Source organism: Culicoides brevitarsis, chromosome 2, assembly GCF_036172545.1.
Source record: "Culicoides brevitarsis isolate CSIRO-B50_1 chromosome 2, AGI_CSIRO_Cbre_v1, whole genome shotgun sequence".
In the NCBI taxonomy this organism is placed as follows: Eukaryota; Metazoa; Arthropoda; class Insecta; order Diptera; family Ceratopogonidae; genus Culicoides; species Culicoides brevitarsis.
This window is the reverse complement of record NC_087086.1, coordinates 2,008,522-2,028,198: the sequence shown is the minus strand read 5'-3', so window position 1 is coordinate 2,028,198 and position 19,677 is coordinate 2,008,522. Positions and strand designations below refer to the sequence as shown.

The window sequence follows — 19,677 nt, the reverse complement described above, 5'->3', positions numbered from 1 at the left end:
TACCTTTTTCTTTCTCTTTTGAACACCTCGAAAAACATTAAAACCAGTTTTTGCCTTTCTTTCGCATTTTTAATAAATTTCACCTTCATCAGTTTGTCATGAACTCCTTTATTTTGTGTCACAGTGTAAATATTCAATTATATAAGAAAAGAAAAAAAACAAATAAATGAAATAAATTATAAATAATTTAACTTGCTTGTTTTGTTTTATCATGAATTTCTTCATTTTTCTTTATTTTAAAATTAAAAAGAAATATTTTTTTTTTTGGAACTTAACCTTAAAATTACTACAATAAATACTTAAAATTATAAAAAAATGCCAATTGTGACAAAGATCATCATGCTCCGTGTGTGTAAATTCTTTAAGGAATCAATTTTGCAACAGAATGTAAAAGTTTTTTGGTTGAGAAAAATTAAAATGAGGAACAAAGCTTTTTAAAAAATTTCCGCTCAGCGGCGCTATTCCGATGGCGTCAAATCCTTTTCGGCCTCGCCTTCATTGAGAATTTGATTTAATAAGTCACTTATTGGCTCAAAGACCTTTTTCGCGCCCGCATTCGTTAAATTCAGGTAATCGAACATGTCGTGATGCGACAAAGTGCCGTCAGATTGAAGGAGACCCTTTTCCACGCGAACAATTTGGATGCGATTTTTGCCGCTGTACTTTTCGGCAAGTTGGGCATTTATTTGCTCGTTTTTCTCGCGCAGCTTGTTTTTTGTGTGACCACGAGGTAGTAGACTCTGTGAAGAAAAAAAAAATATAAATTAATTTTTTTTAAAAAAATTAAAAAAATTTTTTTTTTAATTAATTTTTTAATTTTTTTTAATTTTTTTAATTTTAATTTAATAATTTTTAATATTTTTTTAATTAATTAATTTTTAATTTTTTTCAAAAATCAATTTTAATTAAAAATTAATTTTTTTTTAACTTTTTTTATCAATTAAAAAAAAAATAATTTTTTATAAATTTAAAAAAAATCAATTTTTTAATTTTTTTGATTGATTTAAAAAAAAATAATTCTTAAAAATAATTTTTTTAATACAAACCGGAAAAACTATATAAGTATTAGGCAGCTTATTCCGTATTCGGCTGATTATCAGATCAATTCCCTCGACAATTTGATCCACGGAGTGTTGAGTGTTCAGCGTGCCGACATGCAACACAACAACCTTCAAAAAAAAATCCATAAAACTCAAATTTCCGATAAAAAAAAAACGTAAAAATCTTCACCTTTGGATTCACATTATCTAATGTTCCATTCTCGACACGCCACAGCACATTCTCAACTTTGTCATTGCGGATCCCGAAATTGAGGCAGTGAAGCGGACCGAAAAACGAATTCCAAATATCCGTAAATTGTAAGCCCTCGACGATGCAATCGCCCAAAAAGATCACGTCGGGATCCTTTTCCTTGCTGCAAAAGACGAAAAATTTAATGAAAATCCAATTAAAAGCAAGGCAATCCCGTCGACTTACCATTCCTGTAAAAATCTATTGTGAATGTCTATCCATCTATTGTCGCCGTCGTTATCCACGAATTCCTCCGCAACTATACTATTTTTGGTTGTCATGCTTTTTGTTGTTTGCTCTCGTTTTCTGCTGCTTCGGGACAGGAAACTTTAAAAAAATATTAAAAATCTGCGATTTGTTTAGGTCGAGTTGCTTACGGAACGAACAAGTATGCTTTTTTTGTGAAATGTCAAAAATAAAATGAAAAGCAAAATCCAGTTACGATAAATTCAAAAATGTGATACCGAAAATGCGAGTAAAAATTTCTTCAATTTTTAAAAAAATTTAAAAAAAAATTAAAAATAAAACAAAAATAAAAAAATTTAAATTTTAAAAATAATTAAATTAAAAAATAAAATTAAATTAATTTAATTTTTAAATAATTATTTCTCTTAATTTTTAAGATTTTTGTAAAAAAAAATTAATTTAAAAAAATTCTTTTCATGCTATTTTCAATCAAATTAATAACAATTATTTTTTTTTTAATTGAAGCTCGTACAAAAATTTCTTTATTCGATAAAAAATTTGATAAAATTTAACAAACAATATAAAAAAGTAACAACAACACACGATTTTTTTACAATTTTAACATTAAGTTAATACTTTGATGAGTAACAATCAAAGAAAAATGGCAATGACGGTAACTTATATTTTAAGGTAATTAAAATATTTTAAATATTTATTTATTAAGAATTGCTTTTATGGAAATTTTTTCTGATAAAAATGTTCAAATATTGATTTTTTAATAAAATTGAGTTTTTTAAGAAATAAAATTTTATTTTTTTTATGAAAAAAGTAATTTTTCGAAAATATTTTTTAAAACAAAATTTTACGACATAAAAAATTTGTTAAAAATTAGAGTTATATTCAGTTAAAATTTTGAAATAATTAAAAAAAAAATTGAAAATTTTTCAAATTTATTTTTATTTAATTTTTTTAATAATCATTATTAAAACTTTATTAAAATTTTATTTTTTTAGATATGAAGAATTTAAACTTTGGAAAAAATTAGAAAAATCTCATAATTTTGAGAATAATTTTGAAATTTAATATAAATTTTCTCGATTTTGAATGATTTCAATTGAATATTTTGAACATTTTATCAGAAAAAATCCCCATTAACTTCTAATTTGTGTTAAATAAATCTAAAAATTTTCTTTTCTGAACCCAAAACCAAACTGATCACATTTATATCTCAATGTTTTGGCAAGTTGTGGCGGTCCACAATAAAATACTGTAACTTTTCCCTTTTTCTGTGCCTGAATTTGCTTAAAAACTTTGTCCCAATTCGGTCTTCCAGCGTTCGTTCTCGTCTTCAATCCTGTTATCAAATCTCGTTTTTCCTAAAAAATTTCAAAATTTTTCATAAATTTTCATTTTCATTGAAATTTTTTACCTTTTGATGCAACAAATCAAGCGCTAATTGCAATCCAACAGCTTTCATGTCGGTTTTTTGCAGGGCACTCGTGATGTACATATGCATATCCAAAAATCGTTCCATGGCGCCTCCCAATTCGGCTTGTTCGATCTCCAACTGCGACAATAAATTGACGAACCATTCGAACGAACGTTGATCTCGATTGATCCAGAAAAAGTCAACTTTGCGCAAGTTCATGATCGTTGGCGGGATTTCGCTTGCCCATTCGAAATTGCAACGCGGGCACGTATGACGCGCCTTCCAATAACGATGCATGATGGATTGAAGGATCGAAGCGAAGGGAGTGACGCCGATTCCTGTTCCAATTAAGACAGCATGTTGTGCAACGAAGATGTGTGACGATGGAGCGCCATAAGGACCATCAATGTAAATTTCCAAAGGTTTTCCAACGGGATAATTTACTGTTGGATGCGGTTTGAGAATATCCATGTTGGCGTCTATGGAAGAAAATTTCATGAAAAATCAAAAATTTTGTGGAAAAACATGAAAATTTACTTGCTGCTCGTCGAATTTTTCCTTCTTCAGCTTCTTTTTCCGTGTACATGCCCGGAGAAACTACTAAAAATGACAAAATTTTTATTTTTTTAAGGAAAAATTGAAAATATTTCAAAAAAATTCTTACCCATTGAATTTGTAGAGTCACGTGGTTCACAATTTTCCAAGCTCGGAGTCTTGAATGCGATAATTGTTGGTTTATTTCGCATGTAACGGAAGCTTTGAGCTAAAGATTTGTTTTGCGGCGACAAATAAGCCAATCCTAAACTTTGCATTCGAGCCTTTTTGATTTGCGTTTCGTCGAAAGAACGTTCAGATTCGGATCTCATGTACTCACGAAGCCTATTTTTGAGGAAAATTAAAGAAAAAAAGTGAATTAGATTAAATTGTGCATTGGGATAAAAATTTAAAATGTTAATTAGGAAAAAATTTAAAAAATGTTCATAAGGTTCAAATTTTAAGAAAAATTTAAAATTTGCATTGGGAAAAAAATTTAAAATTTGCATTGGGCAAAAATTTAAAATTTGCATTGGGAAAAATTTTAATTGTGCATAAGGTTAAAAATTTCAAATTTTCATTGGGTAAAAAGTTGAAAAATGTTCATTAGGTTCAAATTTTAAGAAAAATTTAAAATTTGCATTGGGAAAAAATTTTAAAATATGATTTGGGAAAAGTTTTAATTGTGCATAAGGTCAAAAATTCGAAATTTGCATTGGGAAAAAATTTTAAAATGTTCATTAGGTTAAATTTTTTCAAAACTTACACCATCATTCGTTCCCTTTTCTTAATTTTCACTTGCATATCGGGCATCGAAAGTGACTTTTCCAACGGAGCCTTCTTCTGTAACAACATTTTGTGCAATTTATCCGGCCCGGGACCTTTTCCTCCTTCATCATTGACAAAAGCATCATTTGATTGCCCATTTAAATTCTTGCTTGTGTCTCTTCGAGAGAACGTTCTCTGTATCTGAGCCCTAATTTTCGTGATTGTTTTGTTATTTCCTTCTGTCGGCGCAGTTTCTGTCTTTTTCGCGGAATTATCCATCGCAAGTTTTGACGTTCCCGGCGGAATTCGACGAGGTAAAATCGAATCATCGCTTGAATTTGTTCCTGAATTGCTCAAAAATGGCGAATCGAGAGATGCACTTTTTGGCGTGTTCGTCAAAGAAGGCGTCTTTTTCTCTTGCGCATGAATAATTTGTGCTGTCGGTTGAGATTTGCTCGTTCCCGCAATAACAGGTTCAATTTCGCCATTATGCAACTTTTCCTGTTCCTTTTCGAAGAACTCGTGAAGACGATTTGTCCATTCGCCAACGCCTCGAATATGCAACCAAATGTAGTCTTCTTGTTCCGGCGCACTGCTCAACGTGAAAGGATGCCATTCGTACTTTGCAATCGCAGGAATATTCACGAAAACGTAATCTCCGGGACGGAAACAGAAATGATTGGGACGTTTAATGACCAAATGTGTCACTTTTGACGGCAACAAAAGTCCTGATGAGATGTAAGTTTTTCCGCGTTTCGATTTCATCCAAATTAGACGAATAACGCGCTCGATCAAATAAATGATGCCCGGCACAAAAAACCATTTATAAAAAACGGGACCATGCAAAATGACACAAATCCAAAAAGGCACGTAAAGTAAATGAGTCCAATAGAAAATTTCAAAGCTTCCTCCGCGACGCACAAAAGGCTGTGAACAAATGAACATGATGAGTAAGATGAAAAACAAGAGAAATCCTGTTGGATTTGCCCATCCATGAACGAGTCCAAATTTTTGGGGTTTGCTTGTGAATAACCATTCGGCAGTTGTGTAATTATTTGCGTTAACTTCGCGATCATGAACAACATAACAACCTTTGAAAAGATAAAAAAAAAAATTAAAGATTTTAAAAAAATTAAAATTTATCAAAATTTTTTTCACTTATTTTAAAATTTTAAGTAAATTATTCAAAATAAAAAAAAAATCTCAAAATTCAAATTTAAAAAAAATGTTTATTTTTTTTAAATAAAAAAAAATATTTAAATAAAAAAAAATATTTTTTTTAAGGTTTTTTATTTTTTTTAAATTTAAAAAAAAACTTTTTTTTTTTATTTAAAAAAAATATTTTTTTAAAAAAATGTTTATTTTTTTTAAATAAAAAAAAATATTTTTTTTTTGAAATATTATAGAGAAATAAAAAAAACTTTTTAAGTTAAAAATTTTTATAAAATAATAAAAAAATTATCATCAATTTTTTTAGTTAAAAAAAGTAATTTTCAATTAAAATTTTTTTTAATTATTTTTTTTAAATTAAAAAAAAATCTAAAAAAAATTTTTTTAGTTAAAAAAATTTAATTTTCAATTAGAAAAAGTTTTTTAATTTAAAAAAAATCAATTATTTTAATTTTTAAAAAAAAAATTTAATTTTCTTTTTCATAATTTATACTTACTAAAATTGATCAAATGCATGATTGTATGAAAAAGTGAATATGCTGCAATGAGAATCCCCGTAAGTTTGTGCAAATAAATGTGATGATCAATGGGAAAAATGACACCAAATCCTCTCGTTCTCAAAAACGTTAACGTGTGACGTAACATCAATACCAAAACCCATGCACAGTTGAAATTAAGACATTGTCCTGTTAACAAAAAAAAATCCTTTAAAAAAAAAAAATAAGAGAAAATTTAAAAACTTACCACAGGCTCGTGCAAAAATGACAAAAATATTGGCACCCTTATTTGCATACTGAATACCTCGCGAGATAAACAAGCCGGCATTGATGAGCGTATAAAGCACCACGAAAACAACGAGCACATAATTATTCTTCATATAAGGCGCGGTAAGTTGATACGGCAATTTTTCCTTCACTGTCTGCACAAAAGATTTATTCCTCTTGTTCTTGACACTTTTGTTCACGCCAGTAATCGCCTCTTGCGGTAACGGTACTAACCATCGGTCAATGCTAAAAGTTTTTTTTTTTATTTGTAAAATTAAATTAAAATGTCATGTAAAATATTTTTACAACCTTTTTTTTTTTTTTGAACACAATCACATTTCGATCTCTAACTTATTATTTGTTAATGGCGAATTGTAATTGAAACTTAGAGTATAGAGTAGAGTCGATCGCTTTGATCAAGACAAAACATTTTAATGTTCAACTAAATTAATTTCATGTTTTGTTATTATTATTTTTTCGAGCATAAATCCATGTTTGTAGATCAAGCAAAAAAAAAAGTAATTTGATCGTTTAATTTTATGGCTTTTCGTCGAGTGCGCGGCGCGATAGAGAAAAGTCGTGACGAAAACGAGAGCAAAGAGTCTCTGGTGTGAAATAAATAATCATTTGCGACAGTTGAATGGGACATTCTTATCTTGCGCACTGCGTTAATTCCATAACTTGGTAAAAAGTGTGAAAAACGAGTAAGGCACATCTCGCGCCTCAGTATATAACTCGTTCGCAAATTGTGCGGGCTTTCAAAGATTTATTTTATTTGATATTAAACGTTTCACATTAGTCTTTTATTCCATTCTTCCACGTTGTTTATGCTTGTTTTTAACTGCATGTAATAGAGACATAAAGATATGTAACAAAGACTTGGCGATTAACATGCCGAGTTATTATTGAATTTTCTATTTATTGTGAGAAAATTTCTTTCTAATTCCTCTTTTGTGCTAATTATCCGCCAACCATGTTTTCGTGAGCCCACGCCTTTCAAAGTTTTTGCGTTGGTTTGGTTCTTCGGCGAATTTCTTGCACTTTTTGCAAAAATTTTTTGTGTGAAGGTGTTGGTCGTCGACGACGACGACGACAAATCACATTGAAAGAAACAAGATTTAAAGCTATTAATACTTTGTTGATGTAAGTTGTAAGTTTTTTTGCTTCTCTCTATCTCCCCATGCCTGCCTGGCTTGAAACCTTTCAAAGAGTGAGTGAGTTTATTTATATTACAAGGCATATTATTTGTAATGTCACAAATAATTAGTTGCACTGTGTTAATTTTACATCTAGTAAGAAGTCAAAAGCACTTTGTTGCGATTACTTTTTGAAATTTGTTTTTTTGCAAGTGCGCGCGACGAAACTTTGCTTCATATTTTTTGCTGAAGTAAGCAAATTAAAAGGCATTCGGCAATTAAAAAGTATTTAATCATTAATCTTGTTTAAACTATTTTGTTTTTGTTTTGTCGAGTCTATCAATGATTTCACACTATCAAATTATTCAAATTAAAAATGTTTTGGAAAGACTCGTTGAAATAAAAGAAGTTTAAGATGTGCGCGCATTTTGAATTTTCGTTACTTATGAATTCTTAAAAAAATTAAATATTAGAAAATATACTTTTATATGAAAAGGCGTTTTACGAGAAGAAAAAATTTTTTTTTCAAATTTTCAAAAAAAATTTTTTTTTTTTTTTTTTTTTTTTTTTTTGAAAAACATTGTTCAGGGTAAGTTTCATGAGAAGGCGTTTTACGAAGAGATAAATTTTTTTTTTCAAATTTTAAAAAAAAATTTTTTTTTTTTTTTTTTTTTTGATGAAAAACATTGTTCAGGGTAAGTTTCATGAGAAGGCGTTTTACGAAAAATTTTTTTTTCCAAATTTTCAAAAAAAAATTTTTTTTTTTTTTTTGATGAAAAACATTGTTCAGGGTAAGTTTCATGAGAAGGCGTTTTACGAAAAGAAAAAATTTTTTATTTCCAAATTTTCAAAAAAAAAATTTTTTTTTTTTTTTTTTTTTTTTTTGAGAAAAACTTGTTCAGGATGCGTTTTACGAAGAGAAAAATTTTTTTTTCCAAATTTTCAAAAAAAAATTTTTTTTTTTTTTTTTTGATGAAAAACATTGTTCAGGGTAAGTTTCATGAGAAGGCGTTTTACGAAGAGAAAAAATTTTTTTTTCCAAATTTTCAAAAAAAAATTTTTTTTTTTTTTTTTTTGATGAAAAACATTGTTCAGGTTAAGTTCAGTTAAAATTTTTTTTTTTCCAAATTTTCAAAAAAAAATTTTTTTTTTTTTGATGAAAAACATTGTTCAGGGTAAGTTTCATGAGAAGGCGTTTTACGAAGAGAAAATTTTTTTTTTTTTTTTTTTTTTTTTTTTTTTTGATGAAAAACATTGTTTTTTTTTTTTTTTTAATTTTTTTTTTTTTTTTTTTTTTGATGAAGGGTAAGTTTCATGAGAAGGCGTTTTACGAAGAGAAAAAATTTTTTTTTCCAAATTTTCAAAAAAAAAATTTTTTTTTATGAAAAACATTGTTCAGACAGACCCTTCTTGCATCATAAGAAATCATTTTCTTCATTTAGAAATGCATTTCATGTTAATGAAATAACCTCTACGGTCTGTCTATCGCTGAAAGAAAACAACCAACTGAAAGAACTGTTACAAACGAGAGACAGAAATTTGAATTTTAAATGAGAGTGAGGCAAAAAAAAATCATTTATTCAAAATTTTTTAATCAAACTTATGTCACCTCTCTTTCTTCGTTGCTGCATTTTATGGTTTGTACCGCTTGAACTTGTTTTATCCGAACGAACGCCCATTACATCACGAATTGAAGTAAAAAAAATGAATGCGCAGCGATAAGATACACAACAGCATCCAATTGTAACTATTCAAATGTGTGATTGCAAAGTCATATTATAATTGAATGACACGGCATATAATATTCGTTTTGTGCGTGAATAAAATGCATAAGTTATTGACACCTAAACCGCAGCTTCGCAAGATGAGAAAGAATACTTTTTTTTTTGCTAATCGTGTGCAAAGTCGTAATAATTCCAGATCGTGTCTCGAGATTAAATAATGGTTCGAGCGTCGTCTCATGTTCGCTTATTTTTCGTACTTTTTTTTGTAGAGGTTGAAAAATGTTTCAATCAATTAAAATAGCAATAATGTGTGTTGTTGTAAAATGATTCAAGTAAACGACGTCATGTTTAACATTTAATCGATTTGTGTTACATTTATTATTATGATTATTGGCCTTTTCGCAAAATTTATTTGAAAATAATGCAACAATAATTGCTATTCTCTCGGGTTATTTACGAGGGTCTCGAAATCCAGACGGACTCCGTGTCATGTTTATCAATTCAATAATAATTTCATGTCAATTTTCAATCAGAAATCACGTCACATGTGTGGTCTAATGGAAATTGAGATACTTTGAAATTATGTCTTCATCGCTCAGAGTCACACAAAGTAAGAGATAAATCAACATTTTAATTATTTCTCTTTTCAGTGATTAATTGACTTGACTTTCTACGTCAAAATGCGTTCGTGTTGAAACTTGATGAGAGATAATTTTTTTTTTACCTGATGCTTAAGTTCTCCAATAATCCTCCATGTTTCTCGAGTTGGTTCTTCAGAGCTTCATAAGTAATTGCTCCTCGTCTGTTTGGATCAGCATCTTCGAACATTGCCATCGTTAGATCTTCAATCTGAAAAACAATTTTTTTTTAGTTTTTAAGGCTGTTCTAATTTTTTTTTCGATATTTTTGTCCTAAAAGATTTTTTTCAAAATGGGGCAAAATAAAAAAAAAAGTTTTGAAATACTTTTTCATACAAAATGACGAAATTTAAACAATTTTTGTTATAAATTATTTTTTTGTTGTTTTTGAGATTTGATAATTATTAAATTAATCTCAGAGTATTTCAAGTTAAAAATTTAAACAAAAAAAATTTCAAAAAATAACTGTCAAAAAATTTTGAAAAATATTTTTTTTATTTTAAGAAAATTCATGTTAAATTTAGTTTTTCAATACAAAAATTTTTAAAAATCAAAAATATTAAAAAAAAAATATTTTTCAAAAACAAATTTTTTTTTTAAAAAGAAAATTATTTTGTTAAATTTAAAATAAAAAATTATTAAAAAAAATAAATTATTATTAAAAAAAATAAATTATTTAAAAAAAAAAATTTATTTTCAAATTTTTCAAAAATTTTTTAAATTATTTTAAAAAATTTTTTTGTTTAAATTTTTAAAAAATTTTTCAAATTTTTTTCAAAAAAATTTTGGAGCGGCTAAATTTAAAATATTTTTTTGAAAAAAAAAAATTTTAAATTTCAAAATTTGTATGAAAAAGTATTTTAATTTTTTTTTTTATTTTGCCCCATTTGGAAAAAAATCTTTTGTGACAAAAACATCAAAAAACAAAATTGGAACGGCCTAACTTAATTTTTTTTTTTTTGAAAGAAAAATCAAAACAAGTCAAATCTGTCACTCTACTTAACTAAATTCAATCTTTTCTCAATTTAAATTATTTTATGATTTCCTGTGCGAATCAAAGTAATGTTTTGGTCAGTAACGCAGATTAGATTAAACAAAATTGAATATTTTCCCATGAAACAAGTGCATAGCTTCTTTTTTTTGTGCGCAAAAGGCAATTTATAAAATAAAACTAGAGGAAATCTCTGCAAACATGAATTAACTTCACCCATTTATCTACCGTTCTTGTCTTGTTTGTTTATTATAACATCTTCGCTGCACTCGTTCGTCGTCTTTTGCGCTATGATATACCTCGGCAATATTAATATTTCTTGCATTAAACATTATACGGGAGATAATAATTAATGACTTTGTTATCGTTAAACTTGTACGCGCTTGTTGATGTCTCAGTTTTTGACATGAAGCTGTTTGTCGTCGTTCCTCGTGTGGTACGAAAGGCGAAATAGATCGCTTCATTTATCAATTTCACTGCAAAAAATCAATCGGAAAACCTTAAAAATATGTTCACTCGCTTGTCGATTAAATCGAGTTATGCAGAATTTTATTTTTTTTTTTTTTGCAAAAAAAATTTTTTTTTCCTCTTGGCAACGCTGAAAGACAGCAGCGTGCGTGTAACAAGCAAAAAAAATTTTTTTTTTTAAATAAAAATTAAGAGACACGATCAGAATAACACTATTTTAATGTTGCGTACAGAGCAAAAAAGGGGCAATTTATATGGACTTCAACTAGGTTGTAGATCATTAACTTTATATTGGTGACAACACGAGACAACGCAGAGCAACGCGCAGCAGCAAGTGCATAAAATTTAAATATTCACTGAAAAATTGCAACTGCCTTTCGGAGTTCCAGTTGTTGTTGCACTTGTTGCAATTGCAATCAAGTTACGAAAAGAGAGGTCGTATCGTTTCCTTATCAGCTTGTTATCAAATACATGTGAACGGACATGCACATCGCCGAAGACGATAAAATGCAAAAGACGAAGGCAACACGTTAACGCTCTAATCTTGTTGTAATCAATTCAATTCAATTACAGCACAGGAATTCGAAATTAAGCGATTCTTTTTGTGTGTTTTCATGTTTTCTTTTGTGCTAATCAGCGGATTCGATCTTGAACGAGTGTTGTTTTAGCGAAAAATGGGAAGAAACAGAGGAGAAGGTGAAAAACAAACAAGACAAGACTAAATTACATACAATAAAATTCAAGAGCGCATATGGTAACTTGCATATTTTTTTTAATTTGTTTGTTTTGAAAAAAAAAATTTAATTAATTTTTTTAAATTTAATTATTTAATTTAAAATTATTTAAAAATTATTAAAAATTAAATTAATTTTTTTTTAATTTAAAATTAATTAAAAATTTATTTTTTTTTTTTTAATTAATTATTAAAATAATTTTATTTTTTTTTTTATTTAATTATTTAATTTAATATTTTTAAAAAATTTAATTTTATTTTTTTTAAAATTAATTATTTAATTTAAAATTATTTAAAAAAAAAATTTTTTTTTTTTTATTAATTTATTTAATTTAATATTATTTAAAAAAATAATTCAATTTTAAATTATTTAAAAAAAATAATAATTTTATTTTTTTTACTTAATTTAAAAATTTTATTTAAAAAAACAAAATTTTAATTTAATTTTAAAAAAAATTTAAATAAAAAAATATTTTTTTTAGTTCTATTTTAATTAAAAATTTCCTTTATGCAAGTTAACACATTTGATCCTGAAAAAAAATTTTTTAACAAAATATTCTTACTTGTTCTTCCGAAAATTGCATGCCATTTTCTTCCATACACGCTCGCATTACGTGTTGCAACTCCAAATGCTGAATCAAACCATCGCCTGAAATAAATGAAAAAATCGCGTAATTAATTTCTTTCATATTAAAATTAGTTAAAATATAGGTAACGTAATAAATAAATAAAAAATAACTCGTCCTCCCACAGCTTTGAGTTTTCCATTAGTTTGATAAAAAAAATGCAAAATTAATATTTTATTCACTTCCTTTCATAAATTTAATATTTTTTATTGATGATGCTCTGATATTATTTTTTTTCTGATTATTAATTTCAATTTTTTTTTTCTTTCTATTTTTCTCAGATGATAAAACGAGTTCAACGAGTTTATAATCAGCGCAGCGACAAGGGAAGAATTTAGAAAAATTCTTTGGTAAGAAATATTTATTGGCAGAGATTTTTCATGCATTTTGCAAGAATCTATCGAGTAATGATGATAAATTATGTGTTTAGCGTTGCCGTTATTAAAAATGTATTTTTTTATTATCTGTTGAAAAGATGTGAAAAATTAATGAGCATTTAATATTATTTGAAAAAAAAAAATTAATGAGCTAAACACGGCGTGCAAATTGCGCATCTTTTATGCGTTTTTAAATGATTTTATGATAAAAAATAATTTAAATGAGTCATTTTTCATACATACCATCCAAGTCGTATACTTTGAACAAAAATTTAATTTTATCCTCGGGTGATTGTCCGGCAAACTGGTTAATTGCGTCAATGAATTCCTGCGGATAAAAAAGAAAATTTTAGAAAAAAATTAAATTTAATTAAAATAAATAAAAAGTAATTTTAATTAAATTTAATTAAAAAACTTAATATTTAATTTTTTAAATCTTTATTAATTTTTTAAAAATTAAATAAAAAAATAATAAATAAAAAAATTTATAAAATTTAAAAAAAAAAATCGAGAAGCATTTAAAATAAAAATTTTTCTTTAAAAAAAAATAACATAAAAATTAAAATTAAATTAAATTAAAATAAATAAAAATTTAAAAATAATTATAATTTAATTTAATTTAATTAAAAAATTTAATATTTAAATTTTTATTCATTTTATAAAAATTAAATAAAAAATCAAGAACTATTGAAAAAAATAAATTTAAAATAAAAATAAAATAAATTATTAAATTAATAATTTTAATATTAATTATTTAAAAATTTATTATTAATTTATTTATTTTTAAATAATTTAATTATTTTAACTAATTTAAATAAAATTTTATAAAAAATTTTCACATTTTTAAAGGAAAAATACGATTTAAAAATTTTTAAATAAAAATTTTATCTTTAAAAAAATATTTCTCATGAAAAATCGTCTCCATATCAAGTTTTACCTCAAAAAAAAAAATTAATTCAACAGACGACAAATAACAACTTCTAACAGAAATATTTACTGAAATGAAATGAAAACTCAAGATCCGTATCAACTTCTGCAATAAAATCGACAAAATACGCAACGAAAAAAAAAACTATTTGCCACTGAAATGCACCATTAATCTGATACTTTGTCAGCTGCTTGCAATAAATTTTCGCATGTGTGTTACAAGCCAAGTTGTTGAGAAAAATAAATATAAATCAGTAATTGTGGCTTTGCTTTTTTTTTTATTTTTTTGTAAGAAGATCTTCGCTCAACACTATTTTAACACTTTTTTGCTACAAAAAAATAAATAAATAGAGCAACAAGAGATCTCTTGATACGATCGAAAGCTGCGCGTTGAAAACAGTAGCTAGAAGTGATTGATTGAAAATTTTATTGGATTCGAAGTAAATTTGTCAAACAATTTGTTGTTGTTTGTTTTTGATGTTGAAAAATGTTTTTTTCGTCAAAAAGTGCAAAACTGGTTCGGAGTCAACGACACGTTAATGCATCTTCACGAAATTCAGTCGGGTCGTCAAACATGAAGTTTATTGCAATAATCATCATAAAACTGTTAAAATTTTATCTTTTTTTCAGAATAAAAGCAGACATCAAGAACGATCGGATTTTCAGTTGATTTTGGGATCTCGAGGAATCGTCAAAAAAAAAATGCTAAAATTTATATTTGTCTTAATTTTCGTTTTTGGCGTTAATGCAACGCACGTTCGTGACGATTCGAGTGAAGATGATGGATTCCGGAGTCATAGCAACAACAAAAATAATCATCATGGCAGCAATCAAGTTTATGCCGTAGCTCCAATTCAAACAGTTCATACAGTAGCAGCTCCCGTTCAAACTGTTCACACCGTTCCCGCAGTTCAAACAGTGCCCGTTCACACAGTTTCGGGTTATTCTTACGACAACAAACGTCCTTCGGGATGTCCTGCTTGCGTTTGTAATTGTGCCAAACCTCAATCCTATCACAGTCATGTCCCTTCATATACTCCCTCGTATGGTTCGTCGTATGGCCCGTCATATTTCAGCAAATATTCTCGCAAAGACGACGACGGAGATTCGCATCATCATCAAGTTGTCAACCGAACGCCAGATTGTGGGCTTTTTGCTGTTTACTCGGATTGCGTGAAGCCTTGCGACTCGGAATGTCCCGAAGATCGTCACAAATGTCGAGGACTCAAAGCTTGCATGAGAGGATGTACTTGTATTCCGGGATTTGTTGTCGATCACAATGGAAAATGCGTGAAAGAAGACAAGATTTGTGGCAGAAAATACGGATCGAAATATGGAAATTCGCGTTATGACGAAGACGATTATCATCACAAAGGCTCGAGTTATGATCGAGGATCGTATTATGGCGACAGAGACTTTGATCATGATCGTTTTGACAGAGTTCAGTATGGCAAAGATCGCTATGATCACGACAGATATGATGGCGATCGTTATGGAAAGAAGTAAAATTAATGGAAATGTCAATTTTTTAATACTAAGTTTTGTATTTTATTGAAATAAAGCGAAAAGTTACTTTAAACGTATTTTTGATTTTTTTTTAAAGTTTTTTTCACGACAATTTCTTAATAAAAAAATATTTGAAAAAAATTCGAGCAAAAAAAAATTTTCAATGAAGTTCAATAAAAATTTTCTTATTTTTTGAAAAAATGAATATTTTTTTCTAAATAATTTTTTTTTTTTATTTAAATTTTTACTCAACTTCAATAAAAAAAATTTCTTGAATAAAATATAAAAAAAAAAATTAAATTTGAATCTATGCAAAATATGTTCAAAATATATGAAAAGATAATTTTTCAAAAATTATTTAATTTTTTAAAATTATTATTTTTAAATGAAATTCAGTTGAAATGTAAACAAAAATTTTAATTAAATTAATTTATTTTATACTTATATTTTTTTACTTTTAAAGCTTTTCAAATATTTTTTTTAATGCATAACTTTTAATTAAAATTTGGTAGTTAAATAAATTATTTAGAGAAAAAATTAAATTACGTATTTTTAAATTGAAATTTTAAAGATTTATTTTTTTTTAATTTTATTTTATTTTTTTATTTAATTTTTATTTTTTTTTAACAAAATAAAATAATAAAATTTTTAAAAATTTCAAAAAAATTCGAGCGAACATTTTTCAATATATTTTAATTATAATTTCCTTATTTTTTAAAAAATTAACTTAATTATTTTATTCTACTTTTAAAAATAATTTCTTTAATTTTTTCAACAAAAAATTGTTTTATTATAAAAAAAAATAATATAAATTTATCCACAATATATAATAATTTTTCAAATATCATTTAATTTTTTTTAAAATATTTATTAAATATTTAAATAAAATTTTAATTTTTTTTTTCAGTTAAAATAAAAATAAAAACTTTAATTAAATTAATTTAGATATTTTATACGAAAATTGACATTTTGTATTTTTTTTTTGTACTTTTAAATCTTTTTAAAAAAAAAACTTTTAATTAAAATTTAGATATTTTTTACATACTTTTAAATAAAAATTTAATAAAATTTGTGACATTTTCTCACAAAATAAATTTCAGGAATTTTAATTTTCTTGTTTTTTTGATTGCTCGTGTTATTATTGATGAGTTCAACATCCTTTTGATCATCAAAATTTTTTTTGATAAACAAACAAAAATCATAAAAAGATACATGCAACCAAGCAAAAGAACTCATAAAAAATCTTTGTAGAAATTGACTCAAAATTTATGTCGTTTATTAAATATTTAGGAAAAATGTCAATAAATCGCTTATTTTATCTTCAAGAATAAAAGTCGATTTTTTATCATTTTGCATCTCAGTCTCCATCGGACTCTTCTCACGATGAAGCAAATTTTGATAATTTTTTGCTTTTTGGTAGTTTTTTGCGTGTGCGAGGAAGTTTCGTTCGATAATTCGACGGAATTGGATGATTATCGCTTGCACAAGGATAAAAAATGTCCCGTTTGCAATTGTTTTTGCGTGCATGAAAAACCTCATTATGGCGGGGGAGGACATCACGGAGGCGGAAATTATGGCGGCGGGCATCACGGAGGCGAAAATCAAGATTATCAATGCGGGAGAAATGAAAGATATTACAGATGCGGGGATTTTTGCGATGAACAATGCAATTTTGGGCATACTTGTGTTACGGCGCCGCGTTGTTCAAGAGGATGTTTTTGCATTGAGGGCTATCGTCGCATAAATGGGCGTTGTGTTCGCAAAGAAGATTGTCATTATTACGCATATGGGCATGGAGAACACGATAGAGATCATCATAGACCTTATCAAAAGCCTTATGAGCATGACAGAGATAAGCCTTTTAACCATCACAGGCCTCACGAACACGACAAAGACCCTCATAAGCCTTATAATCATCACAAACCTTATGAACACGACAAAGATCATCACAAACCTCACGGTTCGCATGATCCTTACAAACCTCGAAATTGCGAAAAAAACGAATTTTGGAATGCTTGTGTGAAAATTTGCGACGAAACTTGTCCATATGGCAGAAAATGCGCCGAAACGCAACTTTGTACCGCCGGATGTCAATGTCTTCCGGGATTTTTCCGAAATTTACGGGGAGATTGCACGAACGACATCAGTCAATGCCCAACGAAATGCGACACGAACGAAACCATAAGTCACAATATCAACATTTGCACGGAATTTTGTTCGAGCGACTTCGATTTCAATACTTTTTGCAACGAAAATCACATAGCTGGCAAGGGATGTGCTTGTCTCCCCGGTTTTCGAAGACTTGGCGATCGAAGATGCGTTCGTGCCGAAGATTGTCCCAAACAAACTCGAACAGACCCCGATCCTGATCCAATTACCTGCCCATCGACTGAAACTTTTGTCGCTAAACCGAGAAAATGTGCAGAACGATGTCCTCTTGACTTTTTGCTGTGCATCGAACCGAGTGTCAGCGAGCCTTCGTGTCAATGCAACAACGGATTATTCCGAATTGGCACGCGATGTGTCGAAAGTGCGCAATGTCCTACAAGTGAGTTTTTGAATTTGATGAAAAAAAAAATTTTATAATTTTTTTTTATTTTTTTTAGGTGAAAATGAATGCGCAGGAAGCGGAAGACAATTTAGATTGCCAACAACAGGCGTCGAAACGAATCTTTGCTCGCTTTATTGTCCTAATGCAGTTACAAATACGGATTGTGCATCAAAACCTCTCGATCCAGCAGTTCAACAATGTCTTTGTCCCCCGGGAAGTGTTTTTGCGTCATTAACATCGACAGCTTGTATTCTCGCAACGCAATGTACATAAAGAAAATTTATAATTTCAATCAAAAAAAAAATATTTTTTCTTAATTTTAATTAAAATTACTTCAAAAAATGTTTTAAAAATCCATTTAAAATTAAGATTTAGAGCTAAAATAATTTAGAGTTTTAAAATAAACACAAAATTAAAAATTATTTTTTTTAATTAAAATATTATTTCATTTAAAATTTAATTAAAATAAAAATTAATTTCATTTAATTTTTTACTTTTAATTTTTGAAAATTTTTAATTAAAAGAAATTAAAAAAATATAAATAAAAATAAATTTTGTAATAATTAAATTCTAAAAATTAATTTAAAAAAAAATTTTTATAATTATATACATTTTTTTTTTAATTTAATTTCAAATAAAAAGATAAAATTATAGAATAAAATAATTAATTAAAAAAAAAAATAAAATAAAAATTTAATTTTAAATAAAAAAAATTAATAAAAATTATAGAACGAAAAAATTATTTTTAAAATTAATTTAAATTTAAAAAAAAATAAAAATTCAAGATAATTTTTTTAAAATTATAAAAGTTAAAGAATAATTGAATTTTAAAATAAATTTCAATTTCAATTAATTAAAAAACGAAAAATTCAAAAATTATTATTTTTTTAATTCTAAGATTTTTTTTCGTAATTTTTAACAAATATTTTAAAATTTTCTTTTACAAATTTTTATTAAAAATATTTAAAAAAAAATTCAAAATAATTAATAAATTTTTTTAAAATTATGAAAAAAATCTTAAAAATAAAAAAAAATAATTTTTGCTTAAAAATGTAAATATTTCTCATTATTTTCATAAAATAAGCGTTAAGAATCTTTATGTTCTTATTTTGATCGTTTTGATTTTTGACAACCGTCAACGAACTTTTGATGTGGCTCAATTAGCTCGATGTCGTCAAATGCGATGCAAAGAACTCATAAAAATTCTTATAACTTGTGGATTTTATAAACGCGTTTTTGCATTGACATTTTTATGTCGCTAATAAAAGAATTTTTCGACAATTTTCGGGGCATTAATAAAAGACGCGTTCCTTGCGCATTTGCATCTCAGTCTCCATCGAGCGTTGAAATTGCGCGTTACGATGAAATATTTTTTGCTCCTATTTTTCTTGCTGAAATTCTGCGCGTGCGAATACGTTGTGTCGCCATCTTATAACATCTCGTCATATTACGACGACGACGCGGATTACTACGAGGCACGATCGTTTTTGAACAAGGACAAGGACAAAGATAGTTGCCCGCCATGTCATTGTTACTGTCTGAACGATAAGCAACGAGAACCGGTGCCGGTAATTCATCATCATCACAGAGAAGAAGTTGTCGAGCATCATCATCGACGTCCCCGATGCGATGGTCCGAACGAAGATTGGTTCAGTTGCAAGTCGTATTGCGACGAAAGATGCGATTGGAGCGGCAGATGTTTGCGGGAGAGATCTTGCGTGCCTGGATGTCGCTGTATCGAAGGATATGTTCGCGTAAATCACAAATGTGTGCCTCGGAGTGAGTGTTATCATCATGATCATGCTCATTATGGCGGTTACGGAGACGGAGGTTACTATGGAGGCCACGGAAATTATCAC

The 19,677-nt window shown here is 27.4% G+C and overlaps 2 protein-coding genes across 2 annotated transcripts in view; both read right to left on the bottom strand.

The window, feature by feature from the left end:
* Positions 1–197: 197 nt before the first annotated feature.
* On the bottom strand, positions 198–1,672 carry LOC134831009 (platelet-activating factor acetylhydrolase IB subunit beta homolog). Its single transcript, XM_063844636.1, has 4 exons — positions 1,477–1,672; positions 1,231–1,414; positions 1,047–1,169; positions 198–740 (listed from the first exon to the last, which is right to left on the bottom strand). Exons 1-4 carry the CDS (start codon positions 1,569–1,571, stop codon positions 459–461), a joined length of 684 nt encoding a protein of 227 aa, XP_063700706.1. The 5' UTR covers positions 1,572–1,672; the 3' UTR covers positions 198–458.
* A 982-nt stretch (positions 1,673–2,654) lies between these two features.
* LOC134832572 (NADPH oxidase 5) overlaps positions 2,655–19,677 on the bottom strand; it is a 46,038-nt gene continuing 29,015 nt past the window's right edge. Inside the window, exons 5-14 of the mRNA XM_063846636.1 lie at positions 13,078–13,162; positions 12,395–12,480; positions 9,726–9,850; positions 6,122–6,387; positions 5,875–6,063; positions 4,206–5,298; positions 3,570–3,784; positions 3,431–3,505; positions 2,906–3,384; positions 2,655–2,852 (exon numbers count right to left, since the gene is read on the bottom strand). Coding sequence (XP_063702706.1) covers positions 2,655–2,852; positions 2,906–3,384; positions 3,431–3,505; positions 3,570–3,784; positions 4,206–5,298; positions 5,875–6,063; positions 6,122–6,387; positions 9,726–9,850; positions 12,395–12,480; positions 13,078–13,162 — 2,811 coding nt within the window. The remainder of the gene's footprint in view (positions 2,853–2,905; positions 3,385–3,430; positions 3,506–3,569; positions 3,785–4,205; positions 5,299–5,874; positions 6,064–6,121; positions 6,388–9,725; positions 9,851–12,394; positions 12,481–13,077; positions 13,163–19,677) is intronic.